General features: G+C 31.8%; 1 protein-coding gene across 1 annotated transcript; it reads right to left on the bottom strand.

Annotated features, from left to right (window-relative positions):
• Window positions 1–4,214: 4,214 nt before the first annotated feature.
• LOC126746229 (DNA translocase FtsK) lies at window positions 4,215–22,130 on the bottom strand. Its single transcript, XM_050454383.1, has 3 exons — window positions 21,966–22,130; window positions 5,287–5,510; window positions 4,215–4,775 (listed from the first exon to the last, which is right to left on the bottom strand). Exons 1-3 carry the CDS (start codon window positions 21,975–21,977, stop codon window positions 4,400–4,402), a joined length of 612 nt encoding a protein of 203 aa, XP_050310340.1. The 5' UTR covers window positions 21,978–22,130; the 3' UTR covers window positions 4,215–4,399.
• Window positions 22,131–22,527: the final 397 nt, after the last annotated feature.

Here is a 22,527-nt window from a genome sequence, read left to right as displayed (position 1 = left end):
GACACGCAGCTGATTCACTACTTTGATTCCAATGAATATAAAGAGATAGGCAACAATATAAGCACTGAACTCGACCTAATATCGAAATACTCAAAGGAACATACTTAATCATAAATCCTAATAAAACGAAGATGTTGCTATTTACTAATAAAAAGTCTCGTAGAATTATAACTTCAACTATAAAAATTAAATTAGATAATACATTAATTGCAACTTGCCAAAACTTCTGTTATGTCAATTATCCAATATTGTCTGATAGTTTTCTTTCCGTGCTTGGACCAGCAGACACAATATCGGTTACAACGTGTGCAAAATACCTGCTGTAGACTTATCTTTGACCTAGGAAAGTTTGATCATGTGTCCCAAGGCATGTATGATTTGGGGTGGTTAAAAATACCTTATCTATATAAGTTTTTGTACTGCACCTTAGTATATCGCCTTTATAAGTCCAAAGCTCCGATATATTTATTTGAGAAACTTATACCTAGAAATCATGTACATGCTCGAATTATTAGGCAAAACACTCTGACTATACCCCATCACTCAATGGCTCTCTTTGAACGATCATTCACTTACAACGCAGTCAAATTTGTGAACGTCTTTAGGCCTGATTTTAGCAATGGCCTGTATGTTTTTAAAAAACATTTTAAGAACCTGTTTCTACAGGAATCATTTAGGTAAATCAAAAGATTTTCTTATTTCTGTTAAATGAATATTGTTTTATTTTCTACTGATTTATGCTTGTTTATTTTGTTTTTTTTTGTGTAATTTAAGAAGGTTAAGAGTTTAAGAGTAGCTTTTAGCTAATCTTCGCCTTCGAAGGCAAAACTATGTATTTGCTAAATAAAGGCGCTTTATTATTATTATTATTATTATTATTACATCCACTGACAGTACCATCTCATAACTCAAATCACCCTAATAGCCAGAAATTCGCAGCTTTCAGTTCCCACTTTTCTAGACTTTTCTCGATTCCCCTAGATAAAGCTCAAACTCAGTGTAGACTTCAACACAGAGTTAAATATTATAAAACAAATAGCTTCTAATAACCACTTTCCTTTAAAATTAATCAATAAAATTTATTTCAAACATTTAAATAAAAATCTGATAATCATACAATCAGACGATCAAAAATATTATCTAATACCCTTTTGGGGTACGGTTTCATACCAAATCAAAAATATATTTAATTCACATAACACCAATACTAAACATACATTAAGATCTTTTGTTATCAACTGTAAGGACAAAATCCCGCCAGAACAAAAATCAGGAGTCTATGGGATAGGGTGCTCGAGTGAGAATTGCAATGCATTTTACATTGGACAGACCGGTAGAAGGTTTTCTACACCTATCAATAAACATTGTAGGGAGATTGAGAAGAGCACACCGAAATATTTACCCTACAAGCATCAAATCTAACTTTGCAAGACATGTTTATACTAACAACCACAGTTTTAATCTGCTTTATTTTACATTTCTGCCGGAAAAGCAACAAACTTGATCTGTTGGAAATACTCGAAATAAATAAAGCTACACAAAACAACCATCATTACTGTGTTAATGATCAAGTACATCATTCTTGTACTCACTTTTTCAACTCACTGTGTCTTAACTCTTCATAGTCTCTTAATACATCGTTCTTACCCGTTATAATTTCATTTATATAGTACTTATCCGTTACTTTCTTCTCCACAGCGTACGAATCATTATGTTAACCGCGCCATCCAATATGTTTTCTATGAACCTTCGGTTTTCCTCTTGCTTTTACCAAAAAAAAATTGTAGTAACATACCATCAGGTACCATGGCACTTTTAGAACTTCTCCCATAGATGTCACCTACTAGTGCTTGTCAACAACAGAATGTAAACAAATAAAAATAAAAAATTAAAATTAAAAACAATAACAATAAATAGAGAGTTTTTGATATGTAATCAAACCCTGGGGCGTGTGCCTGTTACCAATTTTAAACCTTTGTAAGTGTACCTTATAATAATTTTTTAACTTTTTTCTGTGTCTTTTTGTTTTTTGTTCGGAACTATTTTCTTTTAGTACCCCCTGATGATGGACACCACTGTGTCCGAAACGTGTAGGGAATTTTAAGTTAACTAAATGTTTAATGAATAAGTGGAGAGAGACTGAAGGATTTTCATTTTACCTTAACCTACTACTCCACTGCAAGTACGGACTATTTCTTCACTTTATATTTGTATTTAATAGCCCGTAAAAAGTTGTTATCATAAAATAAGTAATTTAAAAAGATATGACAAGACACATATTTTCTTATTAGCTAATTCAATAATACTATATTGCTATGAAACACAAAAATCGTAAAAACTGGTGAAAAAGAAGACTGACCTGGGAAATAGTGAATTGTTGCAGCATCAGAGATATGCGAGCATTGCAACAGACAGAAGGACGTCGCTACAATACAGGGCCCGATGATGAGGGCCCTGCGTACAGTGCACAAATGGTGCCTCTCCGGGGTCTCAGGATCACCCCTAAAAACGCAGAGCTACTATTATTCACGAGGAAAGGTAACTTTGGCACATCACTTGTCGTGTCTCGTGTCTAGGTGGAGTGCAGTTGCAATATTCCAGGACAGTTCGATTTCTGGGAATCGCATTAGATTCCAAACTCTTCTGATATGGAGACATCAGAAATAAGAAGGCCACCTATGAGCTATGGGCTTTTGGCAACACTTGGAGTCTGTCCCGTAAGATCCTTCACTGGATCTATGTATCTATGGTCAAACCTCTTCTCACATACAGGGCGATCCTTTGGTGACCATGTGACTGCGCATAGGCTACATGTCCTTAGTGAACAGCCCATAGTTGTGGTGGGACTGTATGGCACCTAAGACTAGCAATCTACAGATTACAAGTATTTTCTGATCCACATCGCAGGCAGAGGGGAATGGCCTATATAACTAAATAAGCAGACTATCTCCTATACATATGGCTCCACAATTGATTCAGGGCTTTGTGATGGAATCCCACATATCAGCAGGTTATACTGGCTGGTGAAGCATGCTGCTGTCTTCCAGGCTAAAGTTTTTGCTGTGTTAAAATTCGGATAGAAAATCCTAAATTGCTGACACCGCAACACAGACGTACCTGGGTTGCCATTAAGGCTATTACGGCCGAAAACTTGAGCTCTAAGCTCGTACTGGAGTGCATACAGATCTTAGAAGAACTGATAAAGGTGCGTTTCACGATTCAGCTTATCTGGGTGCTTGTACACTTGGGCCATGCTGAAAACGAATAAGCGGACCTCCTTGCTAGACTCGGATCTGGTTTAAATTTGTGTATAGCACCTACAGTGTACCACCGAGCGGTATAATTGGTTTTTTCCAAGGCTATTGGCCTCTGGTAACCAATAAGCTTTTTATATCCCAGATGCTATCATTGGGGACAACGTTCTTGATGCAATTAGCGCGGTTGTATCAAGAACTGCTCGTGCTTCGTATGCCAAATGCGTATCCGCTAATTGTTGATTGGTAAAGTTTTCTATTAGCAACATTTAAGTTTTGTTAAATTTTTGCTGACTACTATCGGTGATGCAGCGCCTTATATATTCGGCTAAACGCTGTTCCGGACGATTCTCGCCAACCTTCTAGACGTCGTGCGATATGCCACTTGTTACTTCAGAATCACGGAGAAGCAGTTGGTTTTTTGGTGTTTACAATATCGTTATAATACTATGCATTACAGAATTTAAATTGTACCTCTCAGCAGCAAGGTAAATAGAAAATTAAGAAATTTGTATATTATTATGTGAAGTATTATTATTGTCTCTTTAATTTAAGGCTTTGCATATTAATTTTTGTTAATGCTCAGGTATTTTGACACCCAAGAAGATTAATATATTATACATAACGCATATTGACAGAGTATAGTATCCCTCAATTAGGTTTTATGGTGAAAATGTGAATGGATTAGGGACAATAAATCAAACATCAAATTTTTTAATTGGTCGACGTTTCGAGGATATATATTTTTCGTCTTTCTCAAGGCTAAAAAGAGATAAATTGCCTTTGTTGATTTCATTAAAAATAAATTTCTATCATTCTTTTTCCCTTTCTTTCCTTTCTTTAAAATATATTTCATCGAAACGTCGGCCAATTAAAAACTTCAGGTATGATTTGTTGTCCCTAATCCCGCCACCTACATCTTCTCCATTATACATAAGGTAAATAAAGCAAAACTCTACCTTATAAAATAATTAGTTTTATTTTTCATATTACTACACTCATTACAAATTAAACAAATTACTTATTAATTTGTTCAGTCTCACAGCATATTTATTCTTATTTACACAGTAATAAATAATACTCACATTGCCACAAAAGAAAATATTATAGATTTTACATAAGATATTTAATTAAAAAAAAAACACTTAAGCCTTATTGAAGCTAAAACTGAAACCGTCAGGTAATCTGTTCAAGGACAGTTTACCGGGTGGATAGAACCTGTGGGGAGCTGGGGTAGTAGTAGTGTATTGAGGTTGAGGCTGATATTGTGGCTGAGGTTGGTATTGAGGCTGAGGTTGGTACTGGGGCTGTGGTTGGTATTGAGGCTGAGCTTGGGGCTGATATTGTGGTTGGGCTTGTGCTCTGCTCTGTTGAGGTGGTTGGTAGTCTGGAGGGTTATATTGGGGTTGAGGCTGGTATTGGGGTTGAGGAGCTACTGGCAAAGTGGTTGGTAGTGGTTGGGGGATTCCATCACCGGTTGCCATAAAACCGTGTTTGCCAGCGGTAAAACTGATGGTGTGCCTGCAAATAGATTAAAAGGATATAAATACAGACAAAAAATAAAATAAATCATATTTTAAAATGGGAAATTAGTGTATCCACACATTCTATTTTTCTAGAACATTGACTAAAATACGATTGCTTTTCTAAAATGACATTTTAAGATAAAAGTTTGGTAAGATTTTCAGCTAATACAAGTTTTTTACGTTCCTACGTAAGCCCTAACGTTCTAACGTAAAGTTGTACTTTTCGTTACGAAAATCTAAGTGACTTATACCCAAGAGAGCTAAACTCTGTTGAACATGAAGAACGTCTCGAGAATCATTTTAAAAGTGAAGGTTAAAATGCTCCTCTGCGTAAGAGTTTTAAAATATGGAAAAAAATATCTACCCTATTGAAAAATCAATCGGCTTTTCAATCTATTATTTGGAAAAATGTAATCGGTAAGTTTTGGGTTAGATCATTCTTAGAACAAAGTCGTTTTGTCGCTTTCGTTAGTAAACCACGATTAAAAAGGAAATACAAATGTTACCTTTGTCCATTTGGATCCACATAAGAATAACTTCCTTTCCTTGTACCATCAGGGTCGCTCTCTTCTTTATAATTGACTCCGTCTTCTTGGGAGTAAGTAGCACCAAATCTTCCATCAGCTACGAGATATCTTTGCTCAGCTAAGATAGCGGCGTTTCTGGGATCGCCACGATAATTGCTGTTACTTTGGGCTAAGGCCACGCCTAATAGCGCCGCGAGTACTACCTAAAAATATAAAATTGTTAAAAATACGCCTTATTTATAAAGAAAACGGCAAAAATGTAACTCAAGTTTTATTAATATTATTCAAACACTAGCAGTGCAATATAACGAGTGTGAACTAAATTTGTGTCAAAATGTCGCAGATGGTAGATATAAACAGATCATAGATAGTAGATATAAATGGAAGAAAGTATTGATCCTATCGAAATTGATATTGAACATATGCGTCGAAAATATACACTTTAAGAATTTAACTAAATTAACGTTTAAAGCCCATAATTGCGAATACAATAGATGATAACTTCAAAGTATAGAGAGAGGCTATAAAAAAGTTCTTACAGCTTGTAAGTCATACAGAGCCAACCATAAGTAATATGTAGGTTTGGCCAATTCAGGTCTTGGGTACGGAAATCAATATAATATCTTGCACTAACAAATCCCATAATATGCAGTAATAACAAATCAGAAGTTAAAATGGAAAATAATAAAATATAATTTCTTTTACTCCCCTTTTATTTAGTAAGATTTCAACCCAAACTGAGCATAAAGAAGGTAGCGAGGTGAAAAAAGCCTGGCAGGGATGTTCAAAAATAAATTCCAGTTCTCAGTGACCATCTCAAAATCAGTAACTCATGGTAATTTTTACTTTGATAAGGCTTTGCACCTAAGAAAGAATTTGGACAGTCGTGTATATAGGTTGCCATCATTGAATTTAGGTATAACTGCGATACACCATATACCATACAGTGTAAGTAAAGTCAGTGGCGGTTCATGGATTTTTGATTTGGGGGGTGCAAGTAAGTAAATAGCTATATAAAATGATGGATAAAAGGGGGCGGCGTAGGTGATCCATCGAAGGCTGAAGAAACTAAAGATTATGCGCCCAAATTCTTCACCAAAAGTCATTAAAGAAAAACAATTGTGGAGGATTCGAATCTTCTTAAAAATTATGGCTTTGCACTAAGTAGAATTCATCTGTTTGAACCCTCATATTATCAAGCCGGGTGAAACGGAATGTCGGAAAGAAAAGTATATAAAGAACTGAAACTACAAAATCAGAGTGTTTATTTATATTTAAGATCTATTCTTCTATTATTTTAGGCAGCAAATACTTCACACCACTTTATTATCAAAATCTAAAGTATTCTAGTATTCTCTATAAGTTTTTTTCTGTTGAAAGCATAGCATTAAGTCTATCCTGAGCCATCGTACTTCTTAAAAAATACTTAATTCTTTTTAGTGTTTTTTAAAAGTAGTCTATCAGATTCAGGCAATTTAATATGTTGTCGTTTATGCATTTGAATATTATTTTCAGTGTTAGCTTGTTGAAATAATAAATAAATTTTCGATATCGAATTTCTTATACATGTGTAAAATGTATTACATACTTGTATACTATCTGCATTTTTTGACTAATCTAAATTAAGAAATATTTCGACTACTGGAGTTATGTGATGAAGGGCTTCTAAAAAGAAATTAAAAACCACCAAAATTTAAATTATTTGTAAGTCCATTTGACGATGACATTATTTTACCATCTTTATCTCTGGTATATTTTTTTCCAAGCATTCAGCATACTACCGTTTATTTTATTAGTAAATCTAATCTTTTCTTCAAAGTACGGTAGCCTATATTCTAAAATATATTTAATATTATTTATTATTAATAATATCTACATTTAACACAAAAAAATAAGTCCAACCGAAACGACTACACAAGATCCGCAATGAAAATGAAAGCAGTGCTGAACCTTAAAAGGTTGCAAACATTTGTGCCCGCAGCAGATGCATGACGCTGCCCTTTGGCATGGCAACCACGAATCTACTCGCCAGTCTATTGGCCGACATGCTTCACGTGACGTCACATTGGGTTGCATTCAATTCGAGACCCTGTGGAAGTAAAGTTTAGCTACCACCAATGTCCACTCATAATTTTACTCTTGCGGAAATACTCAAAATTATTTTTCAATAAATCTCAATGCACGTGGATCCGGCTGCTGGTTTAGGCTTGGATGGGAGATTAGGTTAAGAGGAGGATTAGGAGGCTATAAGTTTAACCTGTTTATTTGTATTTTTAGTGACGTTAATATTTTTAATTTTATAAAAAAATAGAGCGGTTTGTGCCCCTGTGCCCCTGGCAGCTGAGTACAGTTACTTAACTAAAATATTATCGATAAAGATTCTAAATTATTATCGATATAACAGGTCAACAGAGGTTCATTTAATTTTGCTCCGGTATCACAGATCAACATTATGAATATTTTGAGTGAGCTCAGGTCTAATGCGACTGGTCGCGATAATTTAAATGTGGGAGTTAATAATATTTTGCTACCCATTTATTATGCCGCATATTACCAAGATAATTAATACTCGTATACTAACTGGGGAATTTCCCACCCTCTGGAAACAAGCTAACATTCTGCCGTTAGCTCGCTCAATATCAATTTTGCCAGTTTTGTCTAAGGTTCTTGAAAAGTGTCTGGAGTCGCAGATCAATTTATTCTTGGAAAAATAATTCTGTAATTCCCATAAAACAATTTGGTTTCCGCTCCAATTATAGCTGTGCGACGTAACCGATGACATTTTCAGATTTTTGGACGAAAGCATGTCGACGGTGTTGACTATGTTGGATTACAGCAAGGCTTTCGACATGCTTAAACATGAGATATGTTGTCAATTCTTGGTTTTGTAGGATTTTCTAGTAAGGCAGTAGATCTCATGAAAAGCTTTGTCACTGATAGGAAACCGAGGGTTTGTTTGGATGGCAAATATTCGGAGGATGGGAGTCTTTCATCCGGCATACCACAGGGAAGTATTTTGGGTTCCCTTCTTTTTTCTATTTATACGTGTCAACGTGCTTAAAATAGTCAAAACATCATATTTACGTTGACGCCACCCAGATAATTTTCTTTTGATCCTTTTAATCCTGAATATGCCAACCATTGTTTAAATGAAGACTATGAATAAAATTGCTGTTTGACCAATCCTTAAGGCATTGTTAGCAGCTAAATCCGAAGAAGTCTGTCGCTATGTCATTTAATAAATACGCTTTAAGAAAAAAACCTTCTTAATCGCATTCATTTACACATCAATAATGAAGCTATTTCATTTCAAAACATGAGTAGGAATCTTAGTGTAGTAAGGATATTGATTTGAAATATTCCCACCATAAAACAAAAAAGTTACAAAAAGGTTATTCAATTCTTAAATCCCTTTATTCCCAAAGATATGTGTTGAATATAAAAACAAGAAAGATGCTGTGCGATTCCCTGATTCTTTCACATCTGAATTTCTGTGATACTGTTTATGGTCCTTGTCTTGATCATAGAGACAAGAAAACGTGTGCGTGTGCAAAAACTTCAGAATGCTTGTATGAGATACATATTTGGAATACAAAGACCTCATGGGGTATCACACAAATTGAAGAATATGTCTCAAAGAAGAAAGTTAAATTACACTGTGTTTTGCTATAGAATCTTAAAAAATAAATGTCCTCCCTTCCTGTGTGAATAAACATCTACCAGACCTCTCGCCATCTATAAATGCTTTTCGAAATAATACAAGGAAAAGGCTTATAACTGCTTCGTCTTAATGTTGTTTTAAGCCCATACAAAATTTGTGTTACACCTAAGCCTTAAGGTTGTAACTTGTATTTTTGTAGGTTAGTATTTTAGTTACTAGGCTGCAACAGCTCTTAACTTTTTGTTTAGAAGCTGAAATTTCTCTCTTAATGCCTATTTTCGCTGACAGATGTACTGATATTTTCTTGAGGATTAAAAAACGTGTTTATTATTATTATAAATGATTTCCGGGGATTTGGAATATTAGAATGAGGTGAAAAATGAAATTACTGTCGGGAGTCTGAGAGAAAGAGAAATGTATTGAAGTAAATAACGAAATTATTTATTTAAATTGACGAGTTTAGTCAAGAGGCGACCACTGTGTTTAATGTATGACTGCTGGATGGTCGATATATTCACAATACCATGTGTATTGAATTCTCGACTGCTTTTGTTTGATGCGACTGCGTAAATCTTTTATTAGAAGACATTGAAACTCGGAAATAAGCAGTCATTATCAAATGGCTTCACAAACTTTTGTATAATTCAAGATAAAGTGTTGGTGGTATTTGTTTTTTGGTTTTGTGGAATAACCTTCTCTCCTAAGCGCTTTAGCTTCTCTAGATAATTACTTCACCAGGCTGAAATTTATTTGCTGCTTTTATTTCTCTAGGCACGTCTCCTGGTATGTTTTTTTTTTGTATTATTGCTCTGTTGTATTTGGTCGACAGCTAGATCAATATTCTTTGCTATTCCTTTCCGAAGACATTATTCAGGATTCTTTAAATATTTAGTTTTAGTTAAAATAACACTTAAGATATTAATATTTTTAACTTGTGAAAATGTTTTTCCACTCCTGTGCATAACTGACAAATGAGTAAATTTTTATCTCCTTATCTTTAGTTTTCAGGTCCTTTTTCCTGTAAAAAAACACATAAAACTCTTTTTAAAATAGCACTGATCATTACTTATACGCCGAAACCGCTCTGCAAAGCTAGTAATAAATATTTTGCTCTAAATACATCTGGTTTGACTATTTGGCCATCCTTTTGAGCCACTTCCCTCTTTCATTTTGTATTATTTCCCTGTTGATTTGATCGAGTGCTATAGGTGAATACTTTTCGGTTTGACTATTGTTGCTGTTCCTTTCCGAAGACATTTTTGAGGAGTCTTTGAATACTTAAAACGAAATACAGGACTCAAGGATCTATGCCGGTCTAAGCATTATATGTTTGCTCTTGAGAACCCTAACTAAATGAAATTAAAATTTAATATTCCCCACAAGGCTGCAATGTATAGAATAATACAAGTCTTACTTGATTCATAATCCTACATTTTAAATTTAGAAGTAGTAAATTCCGAATGGATATAAATGCAAGGTTTTGCAATCAGTTCGAGAGTTATTAGCTTTGGATAACTGGTAGAGTTGAACGAAAATATCAAATGATGAAAAAATTAGAAATAATAATTAAATTAGCAGAGAAATTAAGGAAAAACTGTCGTATTTCAGCAACATTAGAAACAGTTTTTAAACAAAAAGCAAAAAGATTTTTATAGAAAATAATGGCTTTTAGCATTTACATCTACTATTATATACTTTTGTTTTTTAATGATTATAATAATGGTAAAAAATTAAGCTGGTGAACTTTGAGACTTTCATGTGGAGGGAAACTTCTGCTTCGGATATAAATTGAGAGAATACTAGTAAGAATTATACGTTACATACTTTCCTTAAAGAGCTAACTTACCTAAGATAAAAATGATTTCCGACTGATGAGGTTGAAATAACCCTGAAAAGGTCAAAAGCGTACGGTGGCAATCCAGGAAACGAAATAGCGTATATACTGGCAAAGAAGGTGTCTAGGAGCACACCCATTGGACCAGAGCCAATTTTTTCTTTGGCCATGGATAGTGTATAACCATCAAATGAAGACAGACCAAAGCCATTTTATCAAGAGAATATTAAAAACTTAACAGAAATACTAACAGGTAAGTACAGACTCAACGATCACCTAAATGCTTAGAAGATGATGATTCGGTTGAAGATGCTCTTTCTGTATGTTTAAAGGTAAGACTGCTGGATTCTAAATATCTTCATTTGGCACTCACATATGACCTCTATTTCTATCTATATCCATATCCACCATTTCACGAATACCTGTCTTACAGGCTAAGAAACTAACTGGTAACTGTTATATCACGTTTTATTATGCATTATGCAAAATCCTATTGAAATTAAAGGTTAATGTTACTTAACATAAAAAATCAAAAGGGAGTGCTATATGCCACTGTAAAAGTGCAACGTAATTTTATTGTATGTTTAATTAAGCACGAAAACTATGCATATTTTTATCGATAGATAAATGTGGTGTAATATACAGGTTTATTTCGACAGCAAACATATTCTGTATAGCTGAACGAATTTTTATCAATTAATAAAACTCCCCATATATGCATTAATTATGTATAAAAATAATATAATAAAGGTTGTGTCGCCAGCATTTTAGATTAAAATTTGTGATATGTAACAATGGTTACGAGATAAGACATTGGTCTGATCGAGTTTTCTTACAGCTGTTGACCTTGATACGAGTAGCAGTAATGCAAGAATTTATTAATACTTCCTGTACAGTTTATTTTATTAAGAACTTTACTTCTTGGAATAAATTCTGATACAAATTATAAAAGAGGTTGACTGAAGGCCAATATAAAAATTGCTGATATCATATTGGAAATTAAATTTTATTGAACATAATATGCAATGATTTTGTTTTAGGTGTATCAGTTAGGGCATAGGTAGATATTTAACTATTAGGATCTTGACAACAATAATAAAGTATTTTTCGAAAATATTCGAAAATCAAATTTAAAGGAACTATTGTTTTCGAATTGTCGATTATAGAAATGCGAAACTCTACTTGAATTTAATTGTCATCGTCATAATTTCAAAAGTCATAATTGAATACAATTTTTTGTTAATGTTTGTAATATCACATCATTTTTTTCCATGTACACTCTGTATATCTTAAGGTATATAGGAACTGTTAGATATTTACCAGTCAAGTAGTCAGAAATCAAATATGTGGAAATCTTATTTCTTTTACCCAATACTCATTTTAACAAGAGGAGAATTTTGAAAGAAAGAAACGTTTTGTTATTAAAAATACTAAACTTACACGAGAGTACTTTCAAAATCAATTTAGTAGGTTATTTTTAAACAACTGAAGCATCAATCTACTTGGGATATCTTGTACATATTCTCAATATGTTTAGGTTGCTTGTGCTTCTTTAATCAAATCGTTATTTAATTTATCACAACTTAATGTAAAAATTATAGAAAAAAGATACTTTTAAGTGTTAATTTATGAAAAATGTATATAGTCGTAATCCACCATCTCGGTTTGTCTAAGAACTGACAATTCGAAAAATTCTCTTTAATATATCACATTAAAAATCTTTTGCGACAAATATATCAAATAAAAATGTATGCGGGATATACCGTTCCCTTCTCTAAATTCCAAAATATTGTTAAAACTAAAATTACTATCTACGTAAAAATTAAAGGAAAAAAGATATAAATATCGAAATATCGATATAAATATTCTCGTGTATTTCTCTATTTTTTTTTTAGATTTATATTGTTTTTAGTAAATTATGGATCCGGTGCCTTTCATAACTAATTTTATTAATTATGCCCTTAACATTTTACTTATTGTTACTGAATAGCAAGTTTAAGTAATAAAAATGCCCATATTCTACATCAACTTAACAGTTCTTATAAAAAACACACAATTGTAAAAACTATTTGCAAAAATTGATGCATTATATAAATTAATTAATATAAACGAAATATGTTACGTGACAAAACTTATTTCGGTCATTAAGCAAGAAAAGTAGATTTAAACAATATATTTTTTATATAATACAAAAAATTCTCCTATTAGCAGCCTTGTTAGTAAGCACTGCACTGTATATAAATAAGCCATATTTTTTGGTGCAATCATTAATTAATTATGTAAAATATTAAACTTACTAAACTCAATATTTTGAGGAATATAAGCCAAATACAAATATGACTCCAGATACTATCTTGAGAGGAATCTCTAGGGGTATCAAGACTCTAAAAGTATAAAATAATTTTATTTGTTTTTGTTTCATTTTATAGAGGAATATATTTTACTGAAAAATAACAGTAAATAGTATTTAAGAAAAAAATATTTAACATTTAAATTATTTTCTATATGTTTATTTTTTAATCTTCATTATATCTACTTTCATTTAAAAAATGTAATTTTAAATACACTAAATAAAATCAACTTTAAATAAATAGATAAGACTTCAATATTTTATTAAAGTAAATTTTATATTAATTTTTTTACCTAGTGGTAATCAAACTTTTGTATACTTCAAAAAGGGTTCCATACATCAACAAAAATTTTTACAAACCCAGAAAATCAATATACAAACAAATTTCAAATCGACAGAGGATTGAGACAAGGAGATGCGCTCTCTGCCAAACTATTCGTAGGTTTATTGATCAGTATGCTTAATAAAATAAACTGAAAAACGTAGGAATAAATAGGAATAAGGAATAAGTAGGAAGAAATTAAAAAACGAGAGTATAAAACATACAAACAAACTTATAAACAAACACAACATACGTATACATACAGTGACCGCCTAAAGTTCCGCATAAATTCGATAAAAATTAGAGAGATTATTTTTTGAAAAAACGCTCGGACCCGTCGATTTTTATTTTAAGTTGCGCATTATTTCACATAAATTTTTGTATACAGGGTGGAACAAAAAAAAAAGATACGACGTCATCGTTCATTTTTTTAAATGGAATGCTATATTTTTTATTGCATTTATGAAATATAAAAATATCTTATCTCAAAACTCAACTGTTTCCGAAATATTTACATTTATATAACAAGAAAACAAATAAGTACGTCTATTTACAAATTAAGGTAAAATCGAGGATAAAAATAATATTATAAACGCTGCCAATTGTTTCTATTTCCATGGTTGCACTTATAAAAAAATCTCCATTTCCAAATGTCACTGTCAGTTCGAAAATTAATAGTTTTTATCAGAATAAATCATGGCTAATTTAGCGCAAACCCAACGAATTGAAATTTTGATGATGCTAGGGTACCGGGATCGAATGCGCACGCAAAAAGAAGTAAGTGAACTGTTTAATGCCAAATACTCAAACCATCCTATTTCTCAGTCAACAGTTAGTAGAATAGAGCACAAATTCATAACTTCAGGTCATGTTAAGGATTTGCCAAGATCAGGTCGTCCAAAAATTTCTGAAGAAACAAAATTAAACGTTCTGCTCTCCGTCGAAGAAAATCCAAACAATGCAACTTCACAAATTTCAGTTGATAATAATATAGCCGGAACGTCAGTAAGACGCATCTTAAAAGCAAATGAATACCACCCTTATAAAATTAAATGAATACACGAACTAAATGAGGACGATCCTGATCGAAGAAACCAATTTTGCGAGCAAATGATGAACATTTGCAATAATAACCGTCAGTTTGTGTTACGAGTTTTGTTTTCGGATGAAGCAACTTTTTGTTTAAACGGTGTTGTAAATCGGCAAAATTGTCGGTACTGGTCAGTGTCAAATCCACACTGGGCAACTGATCCTCATACACAGTACCGTAAATCTATTAATGTTTGGGCTGGTATCGTGGAAAATAAAGTAATAGAGCCATACTTTTTCGAAGAAAACTTGATAGCGCTATTTGAATTTTCTTCAAGAAGATCTTATCCCTGCTTTGGCTGCCCTATACCCAGACGAACAAGACTAGACAGTGTTGCCAGGAAGATGGATAGGACGAAGAGGGCCAATAGAGTGGCCGGCCAGGTCACCAGACCTAAATCCCTGTTTATAACATGTTATCCTCCATTTTATCTTAATTTGTAAATAGACGTACTTACTTGCTTTCTTGTTGGTTAAATGTAAATATTTCTGAAACAGTTGAGTTTTGAGATAAGGTGTGTTGTACGAAACTTGCTTGGAATTTGGCCTACATTTTATAAATGCAATAAAAAATATATACGTATATATACGTATATTTATATTTTATAGGTATAAATATTTATAGGACATGATAATTAACATTGGACGAGACAACTAAATACACGAGATTCGACGAAGGATAGGTTTAACATCGGCGACTTTTGGTAAGTAAGCACAGTGCTAAGTCCAAAGTGTCAATGTCAATATATGAAGATAAAAGTCCTCAACCAGTTTTTCATCCCTGTATTGACATATGGTGCGGCAATGCTAACGTTAACGAAGAAAAATGGTCACAAAGTACAAGTGATGTAACGAAAAATAGGAAGAACAATGCTAGAAATTAAACTTTTTGACAAAAACCCGAATCGAACCATACGAGAGTAAACAGAAGTACGAGATACTGTTGAGATTATTCTACATGTCAAAAATAACTGGGAAGAATGAGTGGCTGGAATGAGAGATGGATGAAAAAGATTATAGAATGGTGAACGAAATTCAAAACTTTTAGAAGTAGAGCCCCGGCAGGCTAATTACGCGCTGGACAACACAAAACGTATTGCAGGAAACTGGATTAGATCTGCACAAGATTGGAGAGAGGCTTTTGTTGAACAGTGGACAGTATAAGATAAGCTCGAAATATACTTCATTTATCACATTAAAAATTTTAAAATAAATATTAAGATAAGATTTAAAGATGACTTTGCAACATTTTATTCGGCTATTTGGATTAGAACCTACTCAAAAGCTCTAATATAATATACATATAAAAAAAATAATTAAAAATATTACAGTTTACGTAAATAGTACAATATGCTTTATTATGCCTAAAGCAAAAAATATCATGAAATATGGATACATATGTCACACTAATTCAGACTTGAAGAGAACATCTTAAACCTTGTACCGTTAAAAACATTTTATTAACGACGCGTTGGCATTTGAAAGGAGATGAATCAACCTATCCATGAAATAAAATAAACAAAGGTTAACAAATGAATTTAAAAAAGTTATGGTATTCACTATTATTTTATTAGTATATTTATAGGCTTGTTACACACGAATCTACCACACGAATATTTATAGAAATGAAAATTGAAAAAAATATAATATTTACGATGTAAGTCAAATAAAATTATATATTATTATATTAGTATACAACATTTATGTCTTTTTTGTCGTGTTTTCATGAAATTTTTTTTTTATTGGCACAAAAACAACATTGTTTTATAACAGGCATAAATATATCTTAAATTGCGTTTTAAAATATTGTTTGGGAAAATTTTTTGACAATTTTGAAAAAAGGACTGACTGTTCAACAAGGGTCAAAGTTCAAAACTATACTTATGATTTTTTGTCATCTAACACTAAAATTAAGTGAATTTAAAATGTTATTTCATGAATATTATATCATTGTGAAATTTACCTCACTTTAAAAGTAGTTGCAAAAGCGATTTAAGTATAAATAATTTTTGATTTTTAATTTTAAAGATCTCAAAAGTCTATTTATATTTTTTTAATAATCGTTTAATAAATTATTGTGCTGCTTTATATAAAATATATATTATGTGCTACGAAAAGCAAAATAATTTTTTTCTATAACTTAATTGCTTTAAATTACTAAAGCAAGTTATAATATACTTTGAAAATCCGGTATATTGTTTTTTAATCTTAAAATTCTTTAACAATAATATATTTTTTAATTTCTTCTTGAAAATTTTATTTTTTTCTTAATTTAATACAAAATATGATCAGTTTGTTGTTCCCTTTGCCCAAAAAATTTATATACAATTTAGTTGGCGAATAGAAGACTACACATAGGCATTATAAATGCCTACATCGCTTCTCACATACCTTCTGGTTGATACGCGCCGCGGCGGATTTCGATCGTTTGATTTGCTATTTTCGGCACGCCATAATCAGCAGACCTCATTTTGCTGTGTGATTGCATACTGCACTATTGACTCTTACAGCCCTTTTATAATTTTTTTTAAATATTTATCATTAGGGCTGCATATACGCCTTCCGAAAGAGTTCAATTGATTAAATGGTTCTATCGAGGTGATGTTACAAATGAGTCCTCTTTTCTATTGCATGGTCAACATAATCCTCCCATTGTTCGTTACTGCTCTCAGGAAAACGAGCACAGAAGTTTTCAGTTTAATACTCATTACATTAGGGCTGTTTATACCTCTTCCGAAAAAGTTCAATTGATTAAATGGTGCTATCGAGGTGATATCACAGATACCTCTTTTCCATTGCATGGTAAACATAATCCTTCCATTGTTCGTTACTGGTTTCAGGAAAACGAGCACAGAAGTTTTCAGTTTCATACTCAGTACGCTCAAAAGTTGAATGCTGATATTTTGGGCTACCATATTATTGAGCAATTTTTCATTGATGGTACTTTCAACGCTAAAAAATACCTTGAGTTGCTACAAAACCAAGTATATGAATATATATAGACCTGGCATCAATCTATTTTCAACAAGATTGCTGTCCTGTTCATAATGTAGTGACTTTTCTTTGTGGGATTATCTTAAGGAAACTATTTAGAAACATCATAATAGTAAGGCAACGAATTTAGAGGAGTTAAGAAACAAAATTTTTGAATCTGCTAATTCCGTTTTACCTTAAACTCTTTTGAAAGTAAGAAACAGCTTTTACGATAGGCTAATTTTTTGTTTAGCTCAAAATTAGGTCTTTTTGAGCCTTTTATTTAAAGAATTATTTGTTAGGCTTATTATTCAGAGTTTTATTTTCTATTTTTTTATAATTTTATTTTTATTAAAGCTTATATTTTATTTTAATAAGAACAACGATTTAATTTTCAATGTGCAATGCACAGCATAAAAAAATTGTAATTACGAATCTATGCGGGTTTTACACATGTAATTCCTGCATTAGAAAAATATTATACCAACGCCGCGTAATATTTTTTTAAATTTTACCGCAAGAGATGCAGCCTCCACCGACGTAGGACGTTTACTAAAATAAAATTTAAAATAATCGAGGTGAAACCTCGAACACCAGCCTACTATCGCGGTGGCGGCGTTGCAACATCTTGCCTGTTAGAAACTTTATATGTGTGATCCATTCGCCAATCTGTATATTCACACATCAAAATGGTCTAGAGGGCAAGACAAAAAGCCGTTTTATTTTTAGATGAGAAGAATGGTTTCCAAGATAAAGTGTATTGATTATTTGTTGGATTTTCTTTTAAACATACCTTATCACATTCATCATATTAAGTTATTCTTGTTGGATTTAAATAAATAGTTTAAATTCTTCAAGGCGTATTTGCTAAACTGAAAAATGTGTTTAGAAATGATGATGAAAAATGTGCAGTACAATTTTTGCTACCGAGCAAACAAAATTTTTGTAGTGAGAATTTGTTTTAATTATGCTTACAACATAGTCAATATGCAAAGATATCTTGATCATGAACTCCGTTGACGAGTTGTTGGTATGAACATCCCCAACGTCATAGAAGCTGTAAATTTTACGAAGAGCATTATAGGAAGATTGTGGGAGACATTTGAAAAGATGTAAGAGAAAACATATACATGATATGTTGATTCGCCTTCAGGTATTATGAAACCGCAATATTACTGCCAACGAGCTGAGAAGTGAGCTTCAAAATGTTTATTGCGTTATACTTACTACTTAAACAATAAGATTAATAGGTTACATTAAAACAATCTTTACGCTAGACATCCCGTTAGAGCTCCAGTACTATCCCGTGGAAATCGCAGAAGGAAACTAGGATGAGCCAAAAATTATCAGAATTGGCAAGAGCCTGAATGGGCATGCATTATTTCTACTGATGAATCAAGGTTTGGTTTACGTCCTGGTTGAAGAAGGATGAGGGTGTGGCGAACACCTGGCCTCCTGGTCTCCCTCAGAAACCATTTAAGAAATTAACAGGTACCAAGGTAGAAGTTTGATGGTTTAAGTTTTGGTAGGACTAATGTAGTTCTGTTTAAAGGACCAGACACATAGATTTCATCTTAAGATTGTGCATGCAATAGACATATATAAACACAGACTCGAAAAAATTATCCCTATTTTTTCTTAAAGGAACCGGCTTAAATTAAATAGTTAAAATTAAACTCCAAGTCACTTGTTTACAACTTCAGTTTAATTTTTACTATTTAATGTAAATACAGGGTGATGGCATCGCTTGATTATAAAAAAAGCTGTGGCTGAACAAATTTTGAAAATAAAGCAACATACTAAAGTGACTTATTGTTCAAATATTGTGACATTGGTGCATTGGGATGTAAAGTGAATGTCAACATGCATATTTTAAATAGAAATTTTCTTTAAATTTTATTTGAAACTATGATCCTTATATTTTGATAAAGGTGCTAATTTGTAGCTGAGTTTTTTTTGTTTTTTATGGTTAAAAAGTAATGTTTTGGCATTTTAAATGCCTATATGATTTATACTGTTTCACTTGGATTCAAATGAAATGGTCAATAATAACTGACAGCGATAGAACAAAAGGAAAAAAAACAATACAGAATTTTAGCATGAGCAACCGAAATCCAATATATTTAATAGTTAACTCTACTTTTTTTACGAAATGTAGATACTGACAGAAATTTAATCCATGCTGGAATCTTGTTATAGACACCCACAATGTTATATGAAAAACTACATCTAAGAAATAATAATAATAATAATACGTCTATGTAAAAAAGACCCTTAATACCTTTATCATAATATGTTAAGAGTTTTCTTGACATTTGGAACGCATTATGGAAAGACATAGATGATATTCTATTTTAGGCAAGCAAGTCGTTGCATCGAATACATCACGTAATAAGTTTCAGGTCTGATATACTATGCACCTTTTGCCTTTTCCTTATAACATTTAAAATACCTTCAATTGTAAAAGAAAAAACTGTGACGCATCAAAATTATATATCATGTCACGAATATTTTCCAGAACTGGCTTCTACTGACTACGTCACTATGAATGCTTCAGGGAAAAATATTGGGGTTCCTATGATTACCGAGGTTCATGTTTATTTTGAAAGCAAAAGAGATTCATTTTACAGAATAGGTATAGAAAAGTTAGGAAAACATGCAAGTATATGTGTAGGACACTGAAGGCCTATATTAATAAATAAAAATCTTTGCTCATTTTTTCAGTTTGTTCTATGTACATATCCTTAAAAATCTAAAATCTGCAAGAAAATCTGGTATATACAATATAGCAAATATACATAGAAACTCTATTTACTTATAGACCTGGAGGATTACCTCTGCAGAATTTGATTATTTATGGTCTTTCAGAGTTGTGTGAAGGCCTAGAGGAAGAGATCTCACCAAAATATGGAAACAAAAATCAAAATCAAATAAATTTTGATTTATCACAACGCGATTATAAAAGAACCTATTACATCTGTATAGAAGTCCTGGTCAATCATATAACTTCACTGAAGCATTATTATGAAATTTACGTACACAGATACTACAGCGCATCAACCAGTCACTATTTTTTTATCAAGCAATTTTTAAATACTTCAAAACAACAGTAAACAAAAAGTTCTAAAGAACTCACTAGTCATTAATTTATTTTTGTAATGTTTGATATACTCTGAAAATTTCCTTAATGATAAAAATTTTGCTTTATTGTAAATATATTTCCTCACTTGAGTTGTAGAAAAAAATCAAAGAAGTTTTGTTTTGAAGATGCAGAGTGTAAAACATTTTAATATTAATTCGCATTTTAATGACACTTATGCTTTATTGAAACAAATAACAGAGATCTCCTGGACTAGATCTCGATAGAGTTCTCCTAGATTTTCTCCGGAATTTTCAGGAGTGTACCCGACAAGCTAATAGACTATTTTTGAAAGGAAAAAATTACCTTGTAGTGTTGTTTTTGCTGTTTTTGTGTGACTATTCATAAGAAATGACTAAAATACAAATCGTCTCTTAATTTTTTTAAGGTCTTACTTTATTTTCGAAAAAAAAAAGAATACCATTTATTGAAATAAAGAAAAATAAATAATTTGGATGATTTTTTCCTGCAAAATATAATTTATTTGCTTGCTGGGTATATTTTTTTTACAATTATTTATTTACTTATTTTTATTTGGAAATCTTCGTATTTTTGACTTTATTTAAAAAAGAACCTACTTAAATTAAAACTTTTAATTTATAATTTATCTTAGTTAATTTTATCTACAGAGTGTCAAGTTCAACATTTGCCTTTTCTTTAATAAGAACTTGTCATTAAAAAATATAAAAGGCAATTTCACAATCAGAGAACCGAAATTTTAGAATTAGATTTATGTACAAATTTTACTTAGATTTTTTTAATAATTGAGTAAAATTTTACAATTATTTACTTTTTTTCTATCAAAAGTTTCACTTTTAGCGTGAAACAATAGTATGGTGTATGAGTTATACGTATGATTAATAAACAAAAATTAATAAAAAATAAGATAAATATAAAATACAATTATCGTTGAATTAATTATAGCATTAAAAACAAAACTATTTTTTTTTAAAAGGTGTAAGAAAATTTTAAAAAAATGAGGAAAACCGCGATAAAATATTGTAGATATAAAAGTATTTTGTTTTCAAACGAGTAACAAAAACATAAATACTTTTCGAGTGATTTTTGATAAAAAACTAAATTTTTAATATTAAACAATAGTCAAAAGGATGTTTGAAATATGTATTTTAAATGATCCGAATATCAAAGGTACAATAAAATTTACAAATAAATAAAATTTAACCTGATAACTTTGCGGAATTAATTACAGCATTAACAATAGAATCGAAATTTAAGAAAGATGGTGTGTTAAATTATTAGAAAAAAACACCGATAAAATAATATACTCACAAAATATCTCATTATTCGTTAAAAAAATTATATTCAACCAATAAACCCTACACCAACTGTCACCAACTACTGCCCCCCAGTCCCCTGCATTTACTTCTTATACCTGACCGTCCAACCTTGGCCAGTTCGACCCTGGTAGCAGCACTCCCTAAACAACAGGCACGTTTCGTATAGTACAGTACCATACCCAGTACCTCTTGTTCAACGTAAATAGTGCGGGAGTATTGCGGAACTCGGATCGTATAATGTTATGTCCCCTACAGTTTCGCTGTAGTCCGAATAAGCTTTCTTGCAACAGTTTAGTTTTAACGCCAGTTTGAATAGATATCTTGATTATAAGAATGCAATGGTTGCATAATACATTTCAAGTTATGCATTTAAAGGTTGGAGACCTGTACAAAGTATAAAGTATTACCGAGTAGTAGCTAAAATAGATATTACAGTCTAAGGGTTAAATAAAAATCGTTTTACCATTTCACCAAATCACTTTGACAAACCACTTCACAAATCACTTATATGACTTTCTACAAGTCTTAAATAGATTCTACGCTTCAAGATGTGC

This window comes from Anthonomus grandis, chromosome 17, assembly GCF_022605725.1.
Source record: "Anthonomus grandis grandis chromosome 17, icAntGran1.3, whole genome shotgun sequence".
NCBI lineage: Eukaryota > Metazoa > Arthropoda > Insecta > Coleoptera > Curculionidae > Anthonomus > Anthonomus grandis.
This window is presented reverse-complemented; position numbering and strand designations above follow the sequence as displayed.

Bases quoted from the DNA above. Each gene is read 5' to 3' on its own strand.
- LOC126746229 (XM_050454383.1), bottom strand. The intron at 4,776-5,286 runs GTAACATTTGTA...ATCTATTTGCAG, and splicing joins GTGGATCCAAATGGACAAAG to GCACACCATCAGTTTTACCG.